Source organism: Dreissena polymorpha, chromosome 11 (genome assembly GCF_020536995.1).
Source record: "Dreissena polymorpha isolate Duluth1 chromosome 11, UMN_Dpol_1.0, whole genome shotgun sequence".
Lineage (NCBI taxonomy): Eukaryota > Metazoa > Mollusca > Bivalvia > Myida > Dreissenidae > Dreissena > Dreissena polymorpha.
Genome location: NC_068365.1, coordinates 81,960,988 through 81,988,100, shown reverse-complemented (window position 1 = coordinate 81,988,100; position 27,113 = coordinate 81,960,988). Strand labels below are relative to the sequence as shown.

The window sequence follows — 27,113 nt, the reverse complement described above, 5'->3', positions numbered from 1 at the left end:
TTGTATTTTAACACGGACATATATAAGATCTTTTTTGGTGATTAAGTTTGTTAATAGGATAGTTTCACTATTAAATATTTTCTAAAAATAGTATAATAACAACTATGTTTAAATATTTGAAATATTTGAAACTATTAAATGCATTAAAATGATGATTGAAAACTTGTGTTGATCAGTTGTTTTGTGTATATCTTAATATAATCTTGTATTATAGTTTGATTAAAAGTGATTGTGAATAGTTGAATATTGATTGAAAGAATTAATGCTTTGAAACATAATTTAGCGCTGTGCAATACATTTAATACTAAATGAATAGAGATTTCAAAGAACACTGGTTTGAGTCCCAAACATAGCAAATATTTGTCATTTTTAACTCGGCTTTTTTGGAGAAAACCCCGAGGTATTGTCATAACCAGCTCGTCGTCTGCATCGTGCTAAAACCTTAACATTTTGTTAAGGTTTTGAACATTGGCTCTAAAATCAAATTGCTTCAACATACAACTTTGAAACTTCATATGTAGATACACCTTGATGAGTTCTACACGCCACACCCATTTTTGTGTCACTAGATCAAAGGTCAAGGTTACTGTGACCTTTAAAAAAATTAATCTGACAAGCTTTCATTTATTCAAAACTGCACCCGTAGCCAACGTCACAGGCACCCATTATGGGGTGCTCTTGTTTCCTTTCTTTCATTATAGATGTTTGTATTCTTGTTATAATGGTGCTCTAGTTAACTTAGTTAACAGACAACTTTCATATTTCCAATTTTAGTGATTAATAACTTCTGTCAGAGTTCCTGTTGATAAGTGTAGGGTGTTTAGGTCTAATACTTTTGTGTTATTTCTGTTATAATGATAGACAAACGTAGTGCATTTGTATCCTTTTCACATTTACTTGTATTTACTGGAGTTATTTTATATTATACTTGTACACTTTTTGTTATTAAAAAATTTAGGCCGTTAATTTCTTATTCCTTGGTTTACAAGAATGTTTAGGTGTTAGTAGACCCAGAGCTCTAGTTGCAGTAATTCAACTCTAAGCTTTATAGCCCAATGAAACTTAATAGGTACATTGATAATGACTGGCAGATGACCCCTATTTTCAGGTCACTAGGTCAAAGGTCAAGGTCACAGTGACTCGAAATTGTAAAATGATTTCCGGATGATAACTCAAGAATGCTTACACCTGAGATCATGAAATTTCATACGTACTTTGATCATGACTGGCAGATGACCCCTATTAATTTTCAGGTCACTAGGTCAAAGGTCACGGGCACAGTGACTCGAAACAGTAAAAATGTTTTCTGATGATAACTCAAGAAAAATTAGGCCTAGGAGCATGAAACTTCATAGGTATGTTGATCATGACTGGCAGATGACCCCTATTGATTTTCAGGTCACTAGGTCAAAGGTCAAGGTCACAGTGACAAAAAACTTATTCACACAATGGCTTCTACTACAACTGACAGCCCATATGGGGGGCATGCATGTTTTACAAACAGCCCTTGTTCTAGTAGCGGGTTCTTAAACGGGGTAATGAACCAAAAGATTAAACAATTGTTGGCCATATGATGTATACCTGATGAATTTATTAGCTGCGTTTTGTATTTAAATTATGCAGCCAGGGTACAATGTATGTACAAATTCTACTAAAACCTGTATTAACTAGTTATTGATTACCAGACTGGTGAAACATGTATATATTTTTTATTGAATATTCTATATTTAAATTTTTGTTGTAAACAAATCTAGTTAGCCTAAATGAGACATGATTTAATTGCTTAACACGTTGTCATGTTCATGTCATATAAATTGTATTTCGGTTATACATGGAAGGCTTAACTTTGCTATTAAAATATTTCAATTATGCTTAATTAACTGCATCAGTGCATGCTATTGAGTGTGGGTGGAGAACAACATAAGTTCTTGTTTTAATATAAGTATAAAGGATGTGCTTGAAATTGCTTTGATTATCCCCACGCTTTTTAAAAAGCGTGGGGATATTGTGGTTATCTCCGCTGTCCGTCTGTCTGTCTGTCCGTCCTGGCCACTATCTCCTCCTACACTATAAGCACAAGAACCTTGAAACTTACACACATGGTAGCTATGAGCATATGTGCAACCCTGCACTATTTGGAATTTTGATCTGGCCCCTGGGTCAAAAGTTATGGGGGTTGGGGCGGGCCGGATCAGAGATTTTCACACATTTTTTATGTTATTTTACATTAACTTCTTTATTTCTGCACAGATTTACTTCAAATTGATACTGAACCTCTGTTATGACTATACGATCATTCTCAACTATGCATGGTCCCATTACCAACCCTAAGGCGCCCCACTCACATAGGCCACACCCACCCAATATTGCCTTTTACTATAACTTCTTCATTTCTACACTTATTCACTTCTAATTGATACTGAACTTCTCTTATGACAATACGGTCAATCTCAACTATGCATGGCCCAATTACCAACCCTGGGGCGCCCCGCCAAAATAGGCCACACCCACCCAAAATTGCCTGTAACTATAATTTCTTCATTTCTTCACCGATTCACTTCTAATTGATACTGAACTATTCTTATGACAGTACGGTCAATCTCAACTATGCATAGCCCCATTACCAACCCTGGGGCGCCCTGCCCACATAGGCCACACCACCCAAAATTGTCTTTTACTTCTTCATTTCTATACCGATTCACTTCTAATTGATGCTGAACTTCTCTTATGACAATATGGTCAATCTCAACTATGCATGGTCCCATTACCAACCCTGGGGCGCCCCTGGGTCAAACATGCGGCGTGGGGATACGCGTCGGTTTCTGCCGCGCCATTTCTAGTTTGATATTAAAATAGCTTTATTTATCCTTTGCGTACAACATAAGTAAGTACATGTACAGCGATTTTCTGATTTAACTTACCTAAAATTATCAAGTGTTTTTGGGGAACTTTGCTTCTCCGAGTTTTCCCTGTTTAACTTGGCACTATAACCTACTGTAGTTTATATAATTATAACTGAAGTAAAGAACCATTGTTTTTGAAGTAAACACCTCATGTTATTACAATGAGTACAATAAAAGGCAACATGAATATCACGATTCCGCCCTTTTCCTGTAATTTGTTTATCCAATCATTATCAGCTTAATTAGACAGACTATAGCTTCCTCATTAGTCACCCTAATTTTAAAAGAAACAGCCATTATGTGTGGGTGTGTGCACTATTGGAATTCTGTTGAGGTTAGATTACATATGAGTTGTGAGGTAAATGGCAACAGATTGTTAGGCTTCATTCAGGGATTTTTTGTATGCCCTATTGGGAAAAGTACAGGTACCAGCCCTATTGGGAAAATTGTGCACGAAAACCCCTGAAATTGGGGAGATTCGTGTCGTGAAGTTTTCATGTTGGAAAATTTGTGTTTTTTAATTTTGCTCCAAAAATGTTTCGAAATTTATAACTAAATGTTGTCCAGTTGACAAGATTACATTTACTTAGGTTCAAGCCATAGAGCTGCATAGGGAAACAAACTAAATGTTGCAAACTGTTATAGTAGCAATGAAAACCTGTCATGCGTTACATGTAAGAATGTGTGTCAACTGTCCTGTAGGCATTATTGTACTGTAGATGTAGGTGAATTGGTCACTAAGTGCTTATCATTGTATTGCTACAGAAATGATTTTAAAATGTGCAATGGTGTCACATTTTATATGGAAAAACTGGGTATCTAACTAAAACAGAATTATTCTAAGAAATTACAAGCAGGGCAGGATTTACTCCATGAAAAACAATTCAGTAGCAGGGCTCAGCCTGTGTTAAAATTTGAGGTAGATGTGGGGCAACTTTAAGGAGAAGTGGTTTCTTTTCAGCGTTTAATCAACTCTTCACTTGTTTTTATACCGCTGATCTTTACTTCACCCCCACCATCATTACAATTAATAAAAAACAACTCACATTTGGAAGTTTGGGAGAAAACATTAAAAAATATATACAAACACACTTAGGTATTAATGTTGTGTTATTATTGAGTATAATTCACTTCTTCTAATTTCAATTAAAAACACTTGTATACTTCTTGAAATGTTTACCATGGAAAATAGCTATTTCCAATTGCTATAAATTCATCTGGATGCATTTTGCTTTCAGATCAAGATGATGAACAACATAAAACAGAATATCTAATTTGGTAAGGCATACTTTTTCTCCATTATTTATATTAATATAATTTAAGTCATACTCAAGACAATACATTCTTGTAACATTGAGAAATACTTGTACTTGCACCATGAAGTATTATTTTAAAATGTTCAAACATTTGGCTTAAAAGGATGTGACACTGGTCAGATAAATTGTATATAATTTTATCCCTCAAACCCAGTAGGAAAACTATCTCATGATATATATAATGTGATTGAATTGCTTTAATAACTTAGTTACTAGGTGGTTAGTTTTTTAGATAACCCTTATCAGTTGCTTGAAGGACCAGATTTTGCGTTGATTGTTTTCTCCTCACTTCTTACCCCAGCTGTACCCTTGTTTGGTCTGAACACATTATTTTAGAGCCAATTTAATAAGTAGTTTTAACAAATAGTCTTACAACTAATAAAACTAGTTTTATGAATTACAGAAACAATCTTTAAATTTGAAAATATATGCAGTATCAAATATTTAAAAGGTTATATTGAAAAAATAACACAGAGATAATATAGCATTCTGCCCTTTCAAATCCCAGCTGGAGCACTAATATTGATAGTTTACAGTACACTCCACGCGTTTTCCCCAATTTCCCTCCATACTCCGTGGTGATTGACCTGGAGGGAGATTAAAAAAATCCCGCCAGACACGGCGTTTGCATGATTTTGGACGCGGCGGTTAACGATCGGCAAAACTGATAAGCCGACGTGGCGGCCCTCTGCGTTGGCAACACGGGGGAAACTCCGCGTTTTACGAAATAACGATCAATTTAATTTTGTTTGACTTCCTGATTTTCAAATAAAATTACATTTATTACAAGTACATACATGTACATGTAGTATAATATTTACAATTAAAAAAAACAACCAAGATAGATCGATCCCGACGTGGTTGTAGAAGTAGTTGTTGTTGTATAGAAAACTCTTTGATTTACGACAAACAAAACGTTGTCTTTTAACTAATACTTACCAATTAATATAAACACAGTTTGCAACATTGTTTTTATTTTGATAATTTAATCCACAGTTTTCATGTTAGCAGGTGATTTTCTATACTGAACATGTAAACAAATGACCAAGGACCCTAAAAATCTTGCAATTCTGTGTGAATTGACAGTTTGACGTAATCAAAGAAAAGCCGCTTCCTGTCTAAAGGCATAACTTACTCAAGTAAACACGTTCAACGAATGCATAAGGAATGGTTTTAATTGTCGGAACAAAGTCAATTCTCTGCTCGCTAATGCATTTATTTTCTCTTTGAAGTTAGGTTATTCCATTGATTGCTAAAAGAAGGTGGTAACTATTGAGTTGATAGTTGCATTTAATATTCACAGTTGTATTCTTGTTGCGTCGACATTCACAACAATGTTTACCAGTAATTATGGACCAAATCGGCAGAGTGACATTCACACATGTTAATCCCTTTTGTCAAAACACCGCAGACAGCAGTCTACACAATAGGTCGTCAAACACTTAAAATCCAGTTCCACCCAGATGTCTTCTTTAATCAGTTTACAGTACAATTACTGTTAAAATAATTACTCTACTAAATACCGTAGCAATAAAGATTCGGGGTGTATGATTTGAAATTATTTTGGAGGAAATATCAACTTATTCGCCATATAATTTTGTTAAAAAATACCAAAGAAACTTTTAACCGAAATCAACAAAATTCAATGTTCTCTGCGCTATAAAGTTTGTATAAAAAAATCAATACATGCACGCTTTGCAGGAGTATACCTTGTACATTGCAGCATAATTTTCGCACGCTTTTGTCAGGAAATATACATGATGACTCTATATTGGAAGCATTTGTAAATGTCGGGTTAACATTAAAAATCGTAGTGTGTTTCGGATTACTAGTTATTATTCTCATTTGGAAATTTTACGGAATATTTATTCTTGTCTTATATGTGTTATGATTTAAATATTAATTTGTCAAATGTCTTATATTCATTCATATTGTAGACGTACCTGTGAATTAAAAAACATAATTTTTATACGTATTAATTTTCTATACAATAATCTTTTTTATACATGTACTACAGTATTTTAACAATTTATTATAACAATGTTTTTATTTTTTGGCATGCCCAGTAGCACACTGCTAACGCGGCGTTGCGCGGCGGTCACTGATAAGAACGGAAATTGTCTGCATTTACCGACTAGGCTAAAGTAATACACGCCGCGGGAATTAGCGAACGCGGCGTAACGCCTAGCGTTTTATCGAGTTCACCTCGCTCTCTCAACGCCACGCTGCGTGAACACTCACTAGCAGAAAAAACCCCGCGGAGGGAGCGCGTTTTTTGGGGAAAACGCGTGGAGTGTACTGTAGACTCAAATGCAATAATGCAGGCTGTACAATTCTTCATGGGCCATTGTCCAAGGGTTGAAGTCTACACAAGTTTTTGGTGCAGACTTGTAAGCTTAGCTAGCGTACAATCAGTTAAGTCTCCTTTTTATTGTCTATTCCAAAGCTCCAAGTGACCCAAGCTTTAATCCTTTAATAGAAGTTTGTTGAGTGTATTTCCTGTATCATATAAAAAGATGACTAAAAAAAGAACATTCTCCTGGTAATGCTTCTGGAGTTATTTATAAAAATGTCCATACATAAGTATTATGCCGCTGCCGGAGATTTTGTGTTTTAACAGCAATAATAACAAATATCCTTTGAGTTCACGGTAATGACACACATAGTTCAAAATGTTCAGTTAAATTAATGTTTGTTTGTTATTATGTTTTCCTATAAAGTTAAATTAAGTTAATTTATATTTATCACACAGAAACACAAAGTCAAGTATCACAAAGTAATGCTAAATCCTCTCTCTCATTTTCAATAGTATTCACTTTTATACACATTTTCTTAATGAGGTGTCAAAATGACACTAAGACAAGAGATGACAATTATACCTTTTAAAGAACATAAAAATACACATAAATATTTGCCAAAGGGAAATTTGACAGCAGAGGATGAATGGGCTATTTTAATGAGCCTTTGAAAATAAGATACTAATGTAATAAAAATGACAATTAAGGTTATCAGTTTCTTTAACTGCCCTAAGATGACAGTTTAAATATTAAACAATAAAGTTTCATTCAACTCCAAACACAAAGGTTACTATTTCAAAATCAGATAAAAATGACATTAAATTATGTAACATTATACAACAATTTGAATCAACCAAAATATATGTTCCTTTTATTACATTTTTTTAACATAATTATCTTTATAAATACTTTGTGTATTATTATTAATTAAAAATAGTTTTATTTATTTTAAAAGAAAAGTAAACAATAAAATATGTCATTTATGTGGTGCATAACATAAGTAATCAGGCTGGGTTTTGGAAGAATAGTTTTCTGGAGTAGTTGGTGAGCTTTGTCCGGCATGGTAGAAGTGATAAGCATGATGATTTTGAATCACTCACAAACCCTGTTGGTCTGAGATGACTTATTCAAAAGGCTTGTAGGTCAAAGATGACTAACTCAAAAGGCCTTTAGGTCTGAGATGACTTACTTGAAAGGCCCGTAGGTCTAAGATGACTCACTCAAAAGGCCCAAAGGTCCAAGAAGACTCACTCAAAAGGCCCATAATTCCAAGATGACTAACTCAAAAGGCTCGTAGGTCCAAGATGACTCACTCAAAAGGCCCATAATTGCAAGATGACTCATTTGAAAGGCCCATAATTCCAGGATGACTCGCGCTAATGGCCCGTAGGTCTGAGATGACTCAATCAAATGGCCCATAGGTCTAAGATGACTCACTCAAAAGTCTTGTAGTTAAGAGATAACTCACTCAAAAGACCAAACGTCTAAGATGAATAACTCAAAAGGCATGTAGGTAAGAGATAGTTCCCTAAAAAGGCCCATAGGTCTAAGATGACTCAATCAAAAGGCACCTAGGTTCGAGATGACTCTGTCAAAAGGAATGTAGGTAAGAGATAATTCCCAAAAAAGGCCCGTAAGTCCAAAATGAAGTTTACAATAGGAAGTCAACCTTAAATACTTTGCGCCGATCATATCTTTGTTCAGGATATACACATTAAAAATAGCTTGGTTAAAAAAAGAAAACAAGATATAAGCTACATCTATGATCCTTATTTCAGTTAAAGGTCATTAAAGGTCAAATCCTGTAAAAAGCATAATGATGTTTGTCCAGATGAATTTTTACATGAGGCGACTTTTGAGTGACAGTGACCCAAGAAGGTTGAAGGTCAATGACAATGTCAAAAATCACGGTCAAAGGGCAACTTTAATTAATCAATCCATACACAATTATCTGAGGCATGAATTGTAAAGTGTTCCCTTGAACAAGTAGTTCATAAATAGATGCAAAAAATATACCAATGATTTCATTATTAGGTTTTTTCATGTATTGTGTGTGTGTGTGTGTGAGTGAATCCTTAACGCAAACAAGTCTCTTTGATGGGAATTTCTTTGTGGCATTATGGGACCCTTGTCAAATTAACAGATTAATTTAAAATGGGAATATCTGTTCACAACTCTATAAAAACAGCTCAAACTGACTGCTTCAAATCTTTTTAAAGGTACAAGTTTGTCCCGCACTTTTTCCAAACTTGCTACTGCGATCTTTAACATTGGTTGTTTTTAAATAGCTGCATAAAGTAGGATGAATTTTGGTCTTGCCAAGATAATTTTAACTTCCTTATCATCCTGGTGATATTTTCTGAGTCTGCATTAATGAGATAGCTGATCGGATTACAAAACACGACAAAGTTAAATGCCTTCCATATTTGGCTTTCGTATCTATTGGATAATAAATGTCATTTGTTTTCCTGCTATTAAGGAACTCATTTATTGGTCATCAGACTAATTTCCTTACTGGGCTGTAGATCGGATAGATTTTCTGTTTTGTTCAGGGCTTTTTTTCCCTTCTTCACCAGATGCCAAGTACATTTACACCCTTAAAAACTGGGGTACATCATGTTAACGCCCGCCAAACACCACCATTCTCCCTAAAAGAAAAAAGTCAGTTTTGCTATTATTATTAATGATTCCGTATTATTTGATCATCAAAGATGGTTTTTATAGAGAATTGGGCTTAGACCTTGGCTGTGTTATAAACAAGAATGAAAAGCATATGTTAATTGCACATACAATAAGTATATAAAATGTTTCCCAATTTTCAATAGAGTGCCTAAAAGTGTCTCAAAGTTTAAAGTAGAAACAGTCTTTCATGATTTGGAACTGCACAAGCTCCTTCAAAAACGCAACAATTTGGCACCTTTGCAAAGGGTTATGTTAATTGAACAGAAGTTCTTAAAAATGCAATGCACTCTGCACGCTAATGAGTTAACCTTGTAAAACATTTTGGAATGATGTTAGGAAAACAGCATGTGGCTTATTAGCGCTTTGGTTTTTTAATTGTAACTTTGTGTACCATCACATATTTCAATGCAAACCCACTAGGGAATAATGTATGGGATATTTTCACAATCTACCGTAATTACTCTATGTTTTCGGACACGTAAAAATAATTATTTATTTTCGTGTCCGAAAACTTAGATATGAAAAATATTCACAAAATACAGGTGTCCGAAAACTTAAGAGTCAAAAATTGAAGTGTCCGAAAATAGCGTCAATTGTATCAACGACTACCGGTAATAGCACGCGCTTGTAAAATACCATGCCGCAAAGTGATCAAAGTGTCACTAGATATCGAAAACAGGACCGAAATTTGGTCAAATAACGCTGTAAAATATACTGTCCGAAAACTTAGAGACATTAATTATCGACGAAAACTCGTGTGTCCGAAAATTAAGAGTCACGAAAAATAATTATTTTTGCTTAAAAAGGGGGTGTCCGAAAACTTAGAGTGTCCGAAAACATAGAGTAATTACGGTATGTTCTATGTAGTGCTTAGTTAATAGATACATGATTTAACTTAGTTTTTTCTTGTGTTTTTTTAAGGTTTTAATATGCTGGAAAGGTGTACTTGCTGTAAAAAGGCCAGGCCGCCAGGTAAATGTTTGTTTTCCTACATAGCAGTAATTGTGTATAAAAAGTATCATAGTACTTCTTTTCTGATGTTATTTGACATAAGGGTTGATATTGTTTGGAGCATACTGACAAATAGTGCAATTAAGAAATGACTGCACAGTTAGAAACAAAAAGAAACCATTGTTAGAAAAGTGTTAGAACATTCTTTATTTTTCTGGGAAACTGTGAGTCCTTCTGGGACCTAGTTTGACATTGACTCAGATTGGCTATCTTCAACAGTTTTAGCTTTTAGTTCAACAATTCACACTTACCTATTGGTGACCTGCAATTTAAGAGAATTTGCCCCTTTTTGTACTTGAAAAATTGGTTGAGGTTAACATGCAATACCTCCATATCACTGTTTTTAAATCGCTTTTTTGGCATGGTCACATTTGTTGTTTTATAAAGAAAAAAAAAGTTGTATGAGTGAAATTATGGGAAAAGCATGTTTTCTACTGCCTTTTTATGCTCCCCAAAAATTTGCTGGGAGCATTTAGTTGTCCTTACTTCTTTCCTTCCCTCACACTTTTCTGTTGTCCTTACTTCTTTTCTTCCCTCACACTTTTCAGTCACACTTTTGTTACAGTTTCTCATAGCGCCTTCAATATTTTACTGATCTCTTACATATTTGGCATGTAGGTACCATGCATGGACCTCAACCATTTGATAAGGTTTGAGGTCAATGGGGTCAAGGTCAAGGTCACTGAGGCTAATAATAGATCACACTTTGGTTACAGTTTCTCATAGCAAACATAAGGGGAGCATCCATTGTTTTCATCGATACTTGTTCTGTCTTAAAAAGCATTATATTCAAGTGCGGAAATAAACATGTATTGAATTACGTTTTGAATGTCTAGTTTTTCTGAGTCACCACATGTTAATTTCTGTAGTGTGCTATTCTTAACCTTAATGTATTTATCTTCCTTGTCAGTTTTATGTTTAAATAAAAAGGTATTATGGGCCTGATAAAAATAAATGTATGGTTTGTTATAATCTACAGGGAGTCTTCATGATTTTTTTCCCTGTACATCTTAAATATGTTTGCATAAAATTCTTGACTAGTGTTTAATGCATACATTTATTTTTGATGTAGTTCAAAGAAAATCGACCATAAGCAATATTTATTATACATGTTTTTGCAACAAAGATATAAAGATATCTTATATCAAGAATGGCCAATACTGGTTTCCTTTGTATTCATATCCGATTATTTTTGCTTTAAAACAATTTAAAGAAATGATAATGTGCGGAATAAAACAAAGAACTCTACATTTTATCACAAAAATCATCAAAAAAAGCATAAACAAATATAATTAACATGTTTGGTACTTGATAGTTCGGCAAAACAGCAACACTTGTTGTAAATTTTCAATGCTGTCATGAAGATAGACTGATAAATCATGAATTCCCATGTGATTAAATCACATGACTAATTTTTCATTCTTTTAACATCAAATCATCTCAATTGTTATAAAAGCTATCAAAAGATAACTATATTGCTGATAATATTACTTTATTGTAAGCATTTTTATAATATTACTTTATTGTAAGCATTTTCTTGTTATTTAGATAACAATATTAAAGTGATATTATGGGCATCTAACAGTTTATAGGTGTCTATCGCAACCGTTGTTTATTTTTGGTGTTTTCACTTCATATACACTTATATTTGTTAATGCAGCATCAACATACCAAAAACAATATCCCGGAAAGAGAAAAATAATGCATTTGAATATCAACCGTACTTTCGTTTGACAACTGATCATGCATGTACGATGTGAACCTAAATTTAGTTTTAATGCAGATTCGTTCATACAACACAAAGACACAATTTTGTTTTATGGATCATTTGGGCTTAGAGGACTGGGTGAGTCATGTAAAATATTGAATATAAAATATATTTTTATAAACAACTGGTAGCAAGATGAGTTGCAGATAATTGGTCAGTCATCACATTTCAACTAACTCTTTTGACCTATTAATTCTTTTCAGCTCAATTCGACAGTGAAAAATGCCCATAATATCACTTTAAAATAATCCATTTTAAAATGTAGCAAAAAGGTACAGGTACAGAAAAGGTATTTAGAACATGTCAAGGTTGATATAGTGATAGTATATTGTAGCTGAGACTGTCACATGATGTTGAATTGTGTGCAAACTGCAAAGATACCTGCTGTAAACTTTGATACAGCACAGTGGGTCTTTCATAATTGTTGCATTATCAGCACTGTTATATTGCAATCATTTATTTTATTATCAAGCAAGGCTGTGTATTTCATTATAATTTATTGATAGGTCCTTCTGAGTCATGATGACTGCATTTATGGGTAGCACTGAATGAAAAAGGGCTTCAGTTTTAATTTTTTAAATACAAATGTATTGATGCTTTAAGTGCTTACTGAGGATGATAATGGTGATTGTACAGTAAATGTTTTGTTTTGTGAGACACAGTAGTACATTTAAATTTATAAGTTGAAACGGATCTAACATGAAGTTTAAGAGATTAGAGGATGGAATAGAGGGTAGGATTGGTTTATTTATATGAATCATTGAAAAGCATTAAAATATTTAAGAAAAGTTTTTCCTTATCTAGCTAGGGAATATTGATTTTTAATGACATTATCATGCATAGGTTTACTATTACAAATTTCTACCAGAATAGACATGCATGTAATTCATATCAAGCCAACAAAACCTTGAGCTAATCATAATGAAGATTGCAGTCTAATTTGTTTAAATTGACATTTCAAAGTGCTCTGTCCTAAACCATGAATAGTATTGGCATAGTCAAGGGTGGTATTCCAGAAACATCTTAAGTCATTTCTTAAATATTTTCACTTAAGTTAAAAATTACAATGTTTTGTATTTTTTTACTCAATACAGACATGCATGTTTTTTTTTGTATTCCTCAAGTAACATTGACATAATGATACTATTTCGATGTCATTTTCGATGCCTTACTATTGCAGTATGAAATGAAACACTTAAGAAAAATTCCCAATTTAAGGATAAAAATAAAATTGAACTTAAGATGCTTCTGGAATAGTCCACCCCTGGTCTGGTCTGGAGCTAAGCTGCCTGCTAATGAGACCATGAAACCGTACATGACTAAATAGCGGACAGGGTAGCTCCTGACCAGACTGCGTGGATGCGCAGGATTGTTCAGAGCTGCCCTGGCTGCATATGGCACAAGATCCAATTTTTCATGATGCGGCTCATGAAGTGTTATAGGGGCCACTTATTATAAATTCCAATATGAAGGAAAGGGTTTACTGGAATCGCCTTTGATGTTGTTTTTTTGTATTCCTCAAGTAAGATTGACATAATGATACTATTTCGATGTAATTTTCGATGCCTTACTATTGCAGTATGAAATGAAACACTTAAGAAAAATTCCCAATTTAAGGATAAAAATAAAATTGAACTTAAGATGCTTCTGGAATACCACCCCTGGTCTGGTCTGGAGCTAAGCTGCCTGCTAATGAGACCATGAAACCGTACATGACTAAATAGCGGACAGGGTAGCTCCTGACCAGACTTCGTGGATGCGCAGGATTGTTCAGAGCTGCCCTGGCTGCATATGGCACAAGATCCAATTTTTCATGATGCGGCTCATGAAGTGTTATAGGGGCCACTTATTATAAATTCCAATATGAAGGAAAGGGTTTACTGGAATCGCCTTTGATGTTTGTCTGTCTTTAAACCCAAACTTGCCTGCATGTGTTCTCCTACGCAAAGTAAAACATTTAAACTTGCAATCATTTTTCCTTATGTTTTAAAGTTTTCATTGTGGGACTTGTCATCTTTTTACCATAGACATTTTATAAGATCATGAGACATGTGGACTGGCAGTTATTTTTCGTTTCTATTGTATCAAATTCTAGTAAATTAAATGCTTATCAAGTGTTATAAATACAAAGTACATTTAAGGCTTAAATTTAACCTCTAAAAAGTTTAGCCCAGCTACAGGGGTGGCGAAATCTCAAAAAACTATACTTGTCCACGGACAACCATTAAGTAAATTTAACTTGCCCGTTGCTGAACTACACTTGTCCGTTAATGTTTATATATTTTAGTATATCCGCATTTTTATTAATTAATGTTAAAAAATGTGGAATATATTAAAATGAGTATGATTTGCTTGTTTTGTTTATAATTGTATTTCAATGGTACATTCATTATAGCAGTATATTATAAACAATATAAAGACTTTCTCAAACTTCAAATCTTGCGAAGCTAGTGTTATTAAAACATGTGCTGAACATAAGTACATTGTAATCTTAACAAATTAAACTAGTCCAATATGTGGACCTCATCAGACTGAGGCTACGCTACTGGTAGCAATTTGAATATATAAATTGGTAACCATTGAAAATCTGTTAGCCAAGTTTCTTGAAAAGTTCTGGTGCGTTTACTTAGATCATATTTTTTATCATAATCTTTCTTAGTTTTTTGGGAGGTGGTCTGCTCAAAGCTTTGGGTTTCTGCTCTGTTGTTGAAAATTAAAAAAAAAGTTTCATCTTTACCATTAAAGTCGTCTTAAATAACAAGGTAGACCGTGTTTTGATTATCTAAGATTGATACTTTTATTTCCATCTGATTGTAAAAATAAAGAAACCAGTCTGTACACTGTCTAACAGTCGGGCCGAATGTTGAAAATGCGGCATGCTCCCGGTCTTTTATAGAATAAGGGAGATCACTGCGCAAGAAAGTGCACGTATTTTAGCTTGATTGCTCCGCAAATAGCACTGACAATGTAATCGCGTGTCAACATCCGGTTTTGTAAAACTTAATTACGCCTTTAATACAATGTATTTTTGTATACCTGGACGCGCCTTTTAAAAAACTTGTTGTCCACGGACAACTTAATTGAAAAAAATCAGTTGCCCAGACAAGCAAATGTATGACTCGGGCAACTCGGACATTTGATTTCGCCACCCCTGAGCTAAAGAAATTTATATAAATATCACACTTAAATATGTAGCATGTTAATATAGGTCCCCAAATATCTTTCAAGTCAATTATAAATTTGGCACCCAGTATAATTTATTTTAATGTATAAACTTTATAAAAATACAGGGCACTCAATCTGTCAATCATTCCCCCAGTGAAAAGTATACTTTTTTCCCCTTTTTGGGGGAAAAATTCCCCTAAAAAAAAAAAAAAAAAAAATTATTTTTTATTTTTATAGATAGATGTCTCATGATTTTTATATCTCAATTCTATTTTAGTTTAATCTTGTCAAACATACTTAATTATGAAATAAGCAATGAATATAGTGCAAACATGTACAAATGTAATAATAAAAGAGTAAGTTAAGAATCCCCCAAAAAGGGAAACGCCGCGAAAATTCCCCCTGCTATGGGTAGGGACCCGCTTTCCCTAAAATGGATTGAGGGCCCTGAAATAGTGTGACTGCTTACCATTGTTATAATTCTCAAATCACTGCATTTTGTATTTATTTATGTGAATGTTTGCCATTTAGTGCTTATCTGCATTTCACATATTAAACCCCTCTCATTTTTGTCCGCGCTACTAAGATGAGGTTAACTGTGTTATCGTATGCATTATGATTTGATACAGTCTAATGTGTGAAAAATTCTTTTGTATTTGAACTGGCCTATTTTCTCTGTGCAATTTGTATACTTGTCAGTCCCATTTTACTGAAAGTGACAGATTTCTGAATTATTATTTGTTGCCCTTAGGGCCTTATGATATAATCTGTCCATAATTCCCAGTGGGATTTCCACTGGATGAGGTTACTAGATTTTACTCTTTCGCCCACCATCAATTCAACTTAATACTATATAATCTGAATATTTGCACAGATGTTGCTAATGGCCATTCCCAATCAACACATCATATGAGACTCATTCTGAGAAAACGGGGCTTAATGTATGTGCTTAAAGTGTCATCCCAGATTAGCCTGTGCAGTCTGCACAGGCTAATCAGGAACGACACTTTCTGCTTTAATGGTATATTTGTTTAAAGGAAGTCTCTTCTACATGAAAATCTAGTTACGGCGCAAAGTGTCATCCCTGATTAGCCTGTTCGGACTGCACAGGCTATTCTGGGACGACACTTTTCATACATACATTATGCCCAGTTTTCTCAGAAAATGACTCATATGATCACTTTAACCAGAACTGAATTCAGACCAAATTACAAGAATCTTTCTTGGTAAACTATAATTAAGGATTGTCTTAAACAAAGTCTGCCTATTACAAAACTTAGTTGATACTAACATAGTGGTTGCTATAGAGACGATCTTTTTACTCTCATATCTTCATGTTGAAATTTACCTGTGTAGTTATTGAGCAAGGCAAATACAAAAGATAATTATTAAACATCTATTGTTTTTGTTTTATTGATTTGTTTTTTACTCCTTAAAGGGTTTTTGATTTTTTTATTGATTTGTTTTGTAGTGCAGGAAAATGAAAGCATACAGACATGTTAATAGTTCATGACCATTTAGTCTTTCACTTTGATTTTCCTATATGTGTGTTTGTCAATATTGCAATTTGACTTATGAAGGAGGATGTGATTCTCTGACAATCATAATGTTGCACAATATAATTAGGTAAGCTGGCAAAGAATTGAAAGCAGATTCATGCCATGTCCACCCACTAACAGAGTGTTACAAATTGTCAATGTTGCTGGTAATATTAGTAACTCAATTACAATAAATGGTCATGTCAATGTATCTCAATCTGACACAAACCTTTGGCACATAATGATGACTTTCATGGTGACTCTCTGTAAATGATTCCGGTTAACCAAGGACCCAACCATCATAAATGTGTTAATTTACTTAAGCAGTCTAGGCTTCCTTGGAACATTCAGCACACACTCCATCAACCGGTTTGTCACATTGTCCATTCAGGGCTCTCCACTTGATTACATGTAGTACATCATGATGAGATGTGTGATGGCTCAGTAATGCTATTAAAAAGGGGTAGTTAAGGCTGTATGAGCCACATCATGCAAAAATGGGTCTTATGCCATATACTGCCAGTGTAGCTCCAGGACAGCCTGCCCAGTCTGGGCAGGGGCTTCCCTTTTCATAAGTGAAACCACAAATGAATGCCTGACTTTATAACAGACAGCACAGCTTCTGACGAGATTGTGCAGGCTGTTCTCAGGAGCTATGCTTGCCGCATGTGGCATGAGACCATCTTTTGAGGTTCTGCATGAGTTATTCTTGTATGTCTTCATCAGTAAGTTTATATTTGAAGTGAGTTAGAAACTATAGATATACTACTATCTGTATTATGATAGGAAATAAAGAACTATACCATTCATGATGATATCAGGGTTTTCCAAAGGCCATTTAATGGTCCCTAGCCGGGGCGCTTGAATTACGAAATCAGAGTCCCCGGGGGGCTTGAAATTTTCCTATCAGTGTATTTTTACAGTAAAAGAAAATGGAGAATGTCAAGAAAATCAAGGTTTCTTTATCATTGTATCAATATTCCCTGTTTTAAAAGAGCACTTGGTACCTACTTTCGCATGTAATCGCCATAAACACCACATGGGGTCATAGATAATCCACTGATAGGAGATAGCATGACACGTGTATTTATTATTCTAGCCACATTACACAGTCATTTATGCTGGCAAGGATGTATCACAGGAAACTCTCAGGTAACTTTCCAGTCGTCAAACTGTGATGTTCATCGTCCAATCCGTTACGCGAATGCTTATGAGGGCGGGGTTAACTAACGACAATTATTTTTGATTGACGTCGGGCACGAAGTAAGAGTTTATCGCAGCTTGATTAGCAAGGAGTTGTACCATTCAGGTAATATAAAACCGGTAACTAGAACAGTACATTAAAGACGGTTTCGGGCATCATCATCACACCTTTTTACTGTAAACAAGTGTTACTCATGACACATAATTAATACGAGAAATTAATTGCAAGTGGTAAGCAATTACTTACTTGTAGCGAGTAAGTTGTGCAAATAACTCCCGGTAACAATTATGCGATAACAATTTAATTCCAGTACATGTTTATTTCATCATGTCCATTTATAGAACTGATTAACCTCGTTTTTCTGACATTTATTAGACACGTAATGCGCTTTAACAAATAATCGTTGAATTAATTACGCACAACTGTAAATGTTTCGTTCAATTTTCAAATGAGCATTATCAATTTGTAATCCGAAACACGCTTCCGAATTTTAATGCTAACGCGACATTAACAAATTGTAGCGTCAAATAAACAGTGTATTATCCTTTATCTCTATAAAAAGCGCGCGAAAAATATGCAGACATGTAGAACATCGCATGGAAGGTGTGGATGTATTTTGTGCTGTATAAAAACATGAACATCATGTCAGGCGATTTACGCGTGTTCTGTGGAAAAAAAAACGCCCTGATTGGACGATATTTCATCACATCTTTAAATAGTAACACATGCCAAAATTTATTTGATACTTAAGAAAATATGGCGATTTTTGTTTAAATTCTTGAGCACTTTTATCGTAAATATTTACCAGAATTTGCTTTAAAACTGGAATATACTGGATTATCGGGTAATGAGTAGCGACTGGAAAAGTAGTAAGTATGCAGTAATAGATAGAAGTTATGGTTGATACGGATATATTAAGGAATTGATCGAGACCGGAATATGCATATCGATGCGGGAAAGGGTAAAATATAAATAAAGGGTAAAATATAAATAGTCACTTAAAATTTATTTGATACAGTAGAAAAACGGCAAGGTTTGTGTTAAAGAATTAAATGAGAGCTTTTATCGTCAGTATTTACCAGAAAGTGATTTATAAAATTGGAATAATTGGGATTATCGGGTAATAAATAGAAACTTGAAAAGTAGTAAGTATACAGTAATAGAGTCGGGTTGAAACGGATGTATTGGGGACTCGTTCGAGTCGGGATTTTACTATCTATGCGGAAAAGTTTTAAAACAATCAAACAATATATTATATATTTTTAAATGACGCTGGGATTTTCTTGAAGAGTCATAGCGCACCAAATGACGTCTTTTGACGCTTATTTATTTGAGTTATAACGCACCACAGAACGTCAATTGACACGTTTAATAAATAAAAAATCAATGTCGGGAGGGAACACCCCTCCCGAACCGCCCCCTATCAAGCCCCGGGCGCATTACAAAAATCCTGTGGAAAGCACTGGATATGTTGATTATGGCCCTTTGACATTTGCTCTGATATTTCATTCAGAGCTCCAGATAACATGCGTAAAAGCATAAAACAAATTAAATTTCTATAATAATTGCAAGATATTTCTCTATTTCTCAAGATTAGATTTTGATCTTTCTATGAAACATATATCGTCTAAGGTGATAAGTACACATTGGGCATTGTTTTAACTCAATTACAACTACCAATTGTTAAGTAAATTTATATTCAGATTATAATGCAACATGTACAAATCATTTTCCGAAAATCTGGCAAAGGAGGAAGTAAATTTATGTGAAGCTTGTAGTCATGTTTATCCGCATTTAATTGTTTAAGTCACATAAGAAATCTTTCTTTTGGCATGCCTATTTCAACCTATTGTAGTATAATACACAGGCTGACAGCACATTAGGGCTTGATGGGGGCCATATACACAAATGCAGCTGCCTTTTTTAGCTCACCTGATTGCTCAGGTGAGCTTTTGTGACCGGTCTTTGTCCGTCTTCCTTCCGTCCGTCCGTTCGTCCGTCGTCCACATTTGGTTTGTAAACACTCTAGAGGCCACATTTCATGTCGGATCTTAATGAAACTTGGTCAGAAGAATTTTCACAATGATATCTCGATCAAGTTCAAAACTGGGTCATGCTGGGTCAAAAACTAGGTCACTAGGTCAAAAAAAGAGAAAAACCTTGTAAACACTGTAGAAGTCACATTTCATGCCCAATCTTCATGTAACTTTGTCAAAATGTTTGCCTTAATGATATGTTGGTCGAGTTCAAAAGTGGTTCCGGTCGGTTGAAAAACATGGCCGCCAGTGGGCGGGGCAGTTTTCCTTATTTGGCTATTGAGAAACCTTGTAATCACTCTAGAAGTCACAATCATCATTAAAGTTGGTCAAAACATTGGTTTTATTGATATCACGGACGAGTTCGAAAATGGTCCAGATTGGTGAAAAAACATGGCAGCCATTGGACGGGCATGTTTCTCTATATGTATATAGTGAAACATGTGAACACTCTAGAAGTTACATTTTTGGCCCAATTTTCATGAAATTTGGTAAGAACATTTGTTTCCTTGATATGAGAGTTGAGTTCGAAAATGGTTCCGGTCAGTTGAATAACATGGCTGCCGGGGGGGGGGGGGCAGTTTTCTTATATTTATAAAGTAAAAAAAAGCTTGTGAACACTCTAGAAATCACATTATTTGACCAATCATCATGAAACTTGGTACAAAGATTGGTTTTATATATATCACATAAATAATGCCATAATTATTTCCCTTAGATTGTCCAAATTTTCATTATATTATACAAAATCCTTGTAAACACTCTAGAGGTCACAATTTTGTTTCAGATTTTATGAATCTTGGTCATAATATTTATTTTTGTAAGCAAAGTTTGATGTTTGGTAAGGGGGAGGTCAACTCAAAATATAGGTCACCAGGTCAAATCTTACAAAAACAAAAACACTCCATATGCCAGAGTTTTGGTTCAATAATGATGAAACTTGACCAGGATGTTTGTCTGGACAATATCTAGGTCAAGTTTGACGTTTGGTAAAGATTGAATGAACCGACTCCTCTCATGTGAGCGAACTAGGGCCATCTTGGCCCTCTTGTTTACAATTTTTTATTCTCCATGGGTTTTAAATTGTTGACTGACTTATGGAGAAATCATTATCAAATCTGCCGATTTTTTGTAAAATGTTTACCCACACACTTTAAGAGTGTAGACTTTTGACTGAGTTGTACTATATTAGTTTATTTGTTCCATGTTATTATCTTAAATATTGCTGCATTATTTTAATAATTATTATTCTTTTCCAGAGCTTGAGCGGCGTATCAGGGTCAACGACGAACAATACAATGCTCAGTTTGAATATGCAGTAAGTTTAGACATAGTTGAATACATGCTGTTTTATTTTGAGCCTCAGATGATGTTGAAAGCCATAGGCATATTGAAACACATTAAAGGCCTTTACTTGTCAAGAACCAGTATACTTGGTGTCCTGTTAGGAATGGTTCCAAAGTTCAGATTAATGATCTCCCCGTCAGAAGATCACAAAGTAGACGTTTTATCCATGTGCTCTATGCTTCAACTATAGTTTCTCATTAAAGTTTGAAACATGCACTTGTTTCCTGATGAATAAAAACATTGTCTTTTTTTAATCTAAAATATATATTTTCCACTTATTTGCATCACAATTTAAAGTGATATTAGCAAGAGGGAAGGGAGGGATATTTTTTAGCTCACCTGATTGTTCAGGTGAGCTTTTGTGACCAGTCTTTGTCCGTGTATCCATCCGTCCGTCCGTTAACATTTGTTCGTAAACACTCTCGAGGCCACATTTATTGTCCGATCTTCATGAAACTTGGTCAGAAGCTTCGTCCCAATGAAATCTCGGTCGAGTTCAAACTGGGTCTTGCCGGGTCTAAAACTAGGTCACTAGATCAAAAAAAAAACAAACTTGTAAACACTGTAGAAGTCACTTTTCATGCCCAATCTTCATGTAACTTTGTCAAAATGTTTGTCTTAATGATATGTTGGTTGAGTTCAAAAGTGGTTCCGGTCCGTTGAAAAACATGGCCGCCAGTGGGCAGGGCAGTTTTCCTTATTTGGCTATAGAGAAACCTTGTAAACACTCTTGGAGTCACAATTTTTTCTCAATTATCATGAAAGTTGGTCAAAACATTGGTTTTATTGATTTCTCGGACGAGTTCGAAAATGGTCCAGATTGGTGAAAAAACATGGCCGCCAGTGGGCGGGGCATTTTTTTCTCTATATGTTTATAGTGAAAACATGTCAACACTCTAGAAGTCACATTTTTGGCCCAATTTTCATGAAATTTTGTCAGAACTTTTGTTTCCTAGATACGTGAGTTAAGTTTGAAAATGGTTCCGGTCCGTTGAAAAACATGGTTGCCAGGGGGAGGTGGCAGTTTTCCTTATATTTATATAGTAAAAAGGCTTGTAAACTATCATGAATTAAGGTCATGTAACATGCGAGACAACTCTTTTAAATATTGGATTTAAGTTTACAGTAGTTACTCCCCTTTGATTATTAATGTTTTCATAATTATACCTTGTAGTTGTGTCATTTATGTGTTAATTGTTATTCGAGGTTGGATGTTTTTATGCCCCCTTTTGAAGGGGGCATATAGTGATCGGACTGTCCGTCTGTCCGCCTGTCTGTCTGTCTGTCTGTCCGTCTGTCCGTCTTTCTGTCACACTTTGCGTTTAGGTTTCGAAAAATGCTCATAACTTCTATGTCCCTTGAGATATAACCTTCATATTTGGTATTCATGTGTATATGGACAAGGCCTTTCCATACGCACAAAATTGTGTACCCTTGTGACCTTGACCTTAAACTAAGGGTCCGCTTTTAGGTTTCGAAATCTGCGTTTAGGTTTCGAAAAATGCTCATAACTTCTGTGTCCCTTGAGATAAAACCTTCATATTTGGTATGCATGTGTATATGAACAAGGCCTTTCCATAAAAACAAAATTATTTACCCCTGTGACCTTGACCTTGAACTTAGGGTCTGCGTTTAGTTTTTGAAATCTGCGTTTAGGTTTCGAAAAACGCTATAACTTCTATCAAAGCGTTTATAGGGGGCATATGTCATCCTATGGTGACAGCTCTTGTGTTTAGCTCACCTGTTTGCTCAGTTGAGCTTTTTGACTGGTCTTTGTCCGTTGTCCGTCCGTCCACATTTGTTCGTAAACACTCTAGAGGCCACATTTATTGTCCGATCTTTATGAAACTTGGTCAGAAGATTTGTCCCAATGATATCTCGATCAAGTTCAAACTGGGTCATGCTGGGTCAAAAACTAGGTCACTAGGTCAAAAAAAGAGAAAAAGCTTGTAAACACTGTAGAAGTCACATTTAATGCCAAATCTTCATGTAACTTTGTCTAAATGTCTGTCTTAATGATATGTTGGTTGAGTTTAAAAGTGGTTCCGGTCAGTTGAAAAACATGGCCACCAGTGGGCGGGGCATTTTTTCCTTAAATGGCTAAAGAGAAACCTTGTAAACACTCTAGAAGTCACAATTTTGGCCCATCATCATGAAAGTTGGTCAAAACATTGGTTTTATTGATATGTCAGACGAGTTCGAAAATGGTCCAGATCGGTGAAAAAACATGACCGCCAGTGGGCGGGGCATTTTTCTCTATATGTATATAGTGGAAACATGTGAACACTCTAGAAGTCACATTTTTTGCCCAATTTTCATGAAATTTGGTCAGAACATTTGTTTCCTTGATACGAGAGTTGAGTTGGAAAATGGTTTCGGTCAGTTGAATAACATGGCTGCCGGGGGGGGGGGGGGGCAGTTTTCTTATATTTATATAGTTAAAAAAAGCTTGTGAACACTCTAGAAGTCATATTTTTTTCCCAATCATCATAAAACTTGGTGAAAAGATTGGTTTTATATATATCTCAGATGAGTTTGCAAATGGTCCCGATGGGTAAATATACATGGCTGCCAGGGGGGTGGGGCAGTTTTCCTTATGTCACTATATAGAGAGAAACCTTGTGATAGAACACTATAGAAGTCACATATTTTGCCTAATCATCGTGAAACTTAGTCAATACATTGGTTTTATTGATTTCTTGGACAAGTTGGAAAATGGCTGAGATCGGTGAAACACACTTTTTAGCTCACCTGATTGCTCAGGTGAGGTTTTTAGGATTGGTCTTTGTCTGCTGTCCGTTATACATTGGTTTGTAAACACTCTAGCATTCACATTTCTCAAGCATTCTTTATCAAAGTTGCTGAAAAATCTCAGTCAAGTTTGATGATGAGCAAAATCACATAATTAATGCCATAAATTGCCCTTAGATTGTCCAAATTTTCATTATATTATACAAAATCCTTGTAAGCAAAGTTTGATGTTTGGTAAGGGGGTCAACTCAAAATATAGGTCACCATTTCAAAACTTACAAAAATATAAACACTCCCTACGCCAGAGTTTTGGTTCAATAATGATGAAACTTGACCAGGATGTTTGTCTGGTCAATATCTAGGTCAAGTTTGACATTAGGTAAAGATTGAATGAACCGACTCCACTCAGGTAAGCGAACTAGGCCCATCTTGGCCCTCTTGTTTAATTTGGAGCATGTATGGAGTAATGGCCCCTTGGATTTCTCAAAATTTGACTCTAAAATCATTTTCTGCTTGTTCACTCAACAAGTCTTTATCAGATTGTCACAATCTTTTTTCCTGATTATTGTTATAAGCATATTGCCCCAATGTTTCAAAATGGGCTTTGGCATTATTTCCACTCTATTACTCAACCAGTTTTCATGAGATACTTAAATTAAAAAAAACAACCATCTGAATTCACCTAGTACTTTGGAGGTATTGACCTTGAATATCTAAAACAAGGGCATTGCAATGATCATGTCTCTCTTAACTAAACCACTTTTCATCGGATCATCACCGAAATTTTTGAAAATATCATTGGATAGATACCAAGTTTAATAACCAGTAAAACCTCTCCAGGCTTTTCAGAGTTATAGCCCTTGAGATTTATATTATATGCTCTTTAACTCAATCAGTTTACATCTGATTGTCACCAGATTTTCTGAAAATGTTTGTATGCCCCCGGATCGAATGATTGGGGGTACATTGTTTTTGGCCTGTCTGTCTGTCTGTCATTGTATGTGTGTGTCTGTCATTGTATGTGTGTGTCTGTCCAAAACTTTAACCTTGGTCATAACGTTTGCAATATTGAAGATAGCAACTTGATATTTGGCATGCATTTATATCTCATGGAGCTGCACATTTTGAATGGTGAAAGGTCAAGGTCACCCTTCAAGGTCAAAGGTCAAATATATGGCTTCAAAGCGGCGCAGTAGGGGGCATTGTGTTTCACAAACACAGCTCTTCTAAAGCCTAAAATGGAGGCCAACAACTTTCAAGTAAATTATCGTTTGACACCTATGAAGGGCATCAAATCAATTAACAAGTATGAGCGACGTAAAGTGTGTTCCAACCAAAAGGAGGTGTGAAAATTTAAAAGTGTTACAGGGCAGAGCAAACACTTGAGCCATCAGAAAAATTGACCCTTTAAAATTTGAGCCAAAAAAACAAACATTGTATGATTATACATAAAATAAAATTGTAACTTTAATGAGACTTTGAATCAACCCTAAAGTTGAGCCAAGCAAGAGTCAACTTTAGTTTCTGTCATGTTAAATTGTCTTGTTTATTAAGTTTTTTTTTCAACAGTATGTGAATGTGACATAATTCTTAAATGATTACGAGTTTATAAGTCAAAAGTCTGTGGTAATTTAAAATTTGAGTATTATGAACATGTATTCTCAGCAACTTTCTTCAAAGCATTGTTATTTTGTATTTCAGAACAACTATATTTGTACGTCAAAGTACAGCATCCTTACTTTTCTACCAAAGAACTTGTTTGAACAGTTGCAGAGGATAGCTAACGCCTACTTTATTGGCCTTCTTATATTACAGGTAAGCTGTAGTGTTCAAGTTTCCAATATCCATGACAACAGTGTTCTATTTGTGTTGTCTTTCCTGCTAATAGATTACAAAACATTATTGAAGTTTCAAACTCTATTGCAGTGTAATGATGTAAGAAATGTGTCATGATGATGATTGTAATGCTGTGCTACTGCTGCTGCTGCTGATAATAATAACGATTATGATGATGATGATGATGATGATGATGATGATGATGATACACTATTGAATTTGTTAGTTATATTATATTGATTCATGTTTGAACGACCAATGCACTTTAATTATGATTTATGATGTTATTAGCTCGGCTGTTTTCGGAGAAAACCTGAGGTATTGTCATAGCCAGCTCGTCGTGTCTGTGGTGTCGTCTGCTTTGTGCTAAAACCTTAACATTTTGTCAAGGTTTTGAACATTGGCTCTAAAATCAAATTGCTTCAACTTACAACTTTGAAACTTCGTATGTAGCTGCACCTTGATTAGTTCTACATGCCACACCCATTTTGGGGTCACTAGGTCAAGGTCACTGTGAGCTGTACAAAAAAAAGCAAAAAAAAGAAGCTTTCATTTATTCAAAACTGCACCCGCAGCCGAGCGTGGCGCCCGTTATGCGGTGCTCTTGTTATAATCAAGTTGTCATAAATGTAGACACTGTAAAACCTTGACCCTTGCTTTAAAAATAGTCAGCATGGCCATCTGTAGACATTTTGGCATGCAATAATATTGTGCATCATGAACGCTATCTAATTTATGAGCTTAGATACTGTTTTTGAATGTTGTTTTTTAAATGAATGTACCAGACTTTGTTTGAATCCATGAAGTTTACATCATGAGTTTTACAATTTGCCTGAAAAAAACAACAACATAATTTCTCATTTTGTAGAATTGTCACTTTAAATGTGCTGTAGAATGTTTTGTTTTGAAAGAAATGAACTGTTTGTATTGTGTATGATTCAGTATTTAGTTATACTATCTAAATCAACATACTTCCTGTTTCTATTTTTATGCAGCTGATTCCACAGATTACCTCCCTTCCATTCTATACAACAATAGTACCTCTAGTGTTTGTGTTAGCGGTCACAGCTATTAAAGATGCTGTTGATGACTTTGTAAGTTGACAACTGGAACTTACACCCTGCAGGTGTTGCATATAGATATACACTTACCCTTATTCTCAATCCATTCTTTCCAATGGTGCTTGTGTATGAAAGGCAAGTAAAAATATTGCCAGTCAGTTTTTTTCCTGCAATTTTTCGAAATATTGTCAATTGCTG

At 34.9% G+C, this 27,113-nt stretch overlaps 1 protein-coding gene across 7 annotated transcripts in view; it reads left to right on the top strand.

Annotated features, from left to right (window-relative positions):
- The window catches only part of LOC127850109 (phospholipid-transporting ATPase ID-like), a 92,432-nt gene that overhangs the window by 15,458 nt on the left and 49,861 nt on the right, over positions 1-27,113 (top strand). For 4 of the 7 annotated variants that reach the window (XM_052382881.1, XM_052382884.1, XM_052382883.1 and 1 more), the window contains exons 2-6: positions 4,142-4,181; positions 10,120-10,170; positions 21,180-21,238; positions 25,720-25,833; positions 26,850-26,948. In XM_052382881.1, coding sequence (XP_052238841.1) covers positions 10,128-10,170; positions 21,180-21,238; positions 25,720-25,833; positions 26,850-26,948 — 315 coding nt within the window. In that variant the 5' untranslated portion in view covers positions 4,142-4,181; positions 10,120-10,127. Of the gene's footprint in view, positions 1-4,141; positions 4,182-10,119; positions 10,171-12,443; positions 12,711-21,179; positions 21,239-25,719; positions 25,834-26,849; positions 26,949-27,113 lie in introns of those variants that run through there. The other 3 variants (XM_052382882.1, XM_052382886.1, XM_052382887.1) reach the window with 2 other exon arrangements.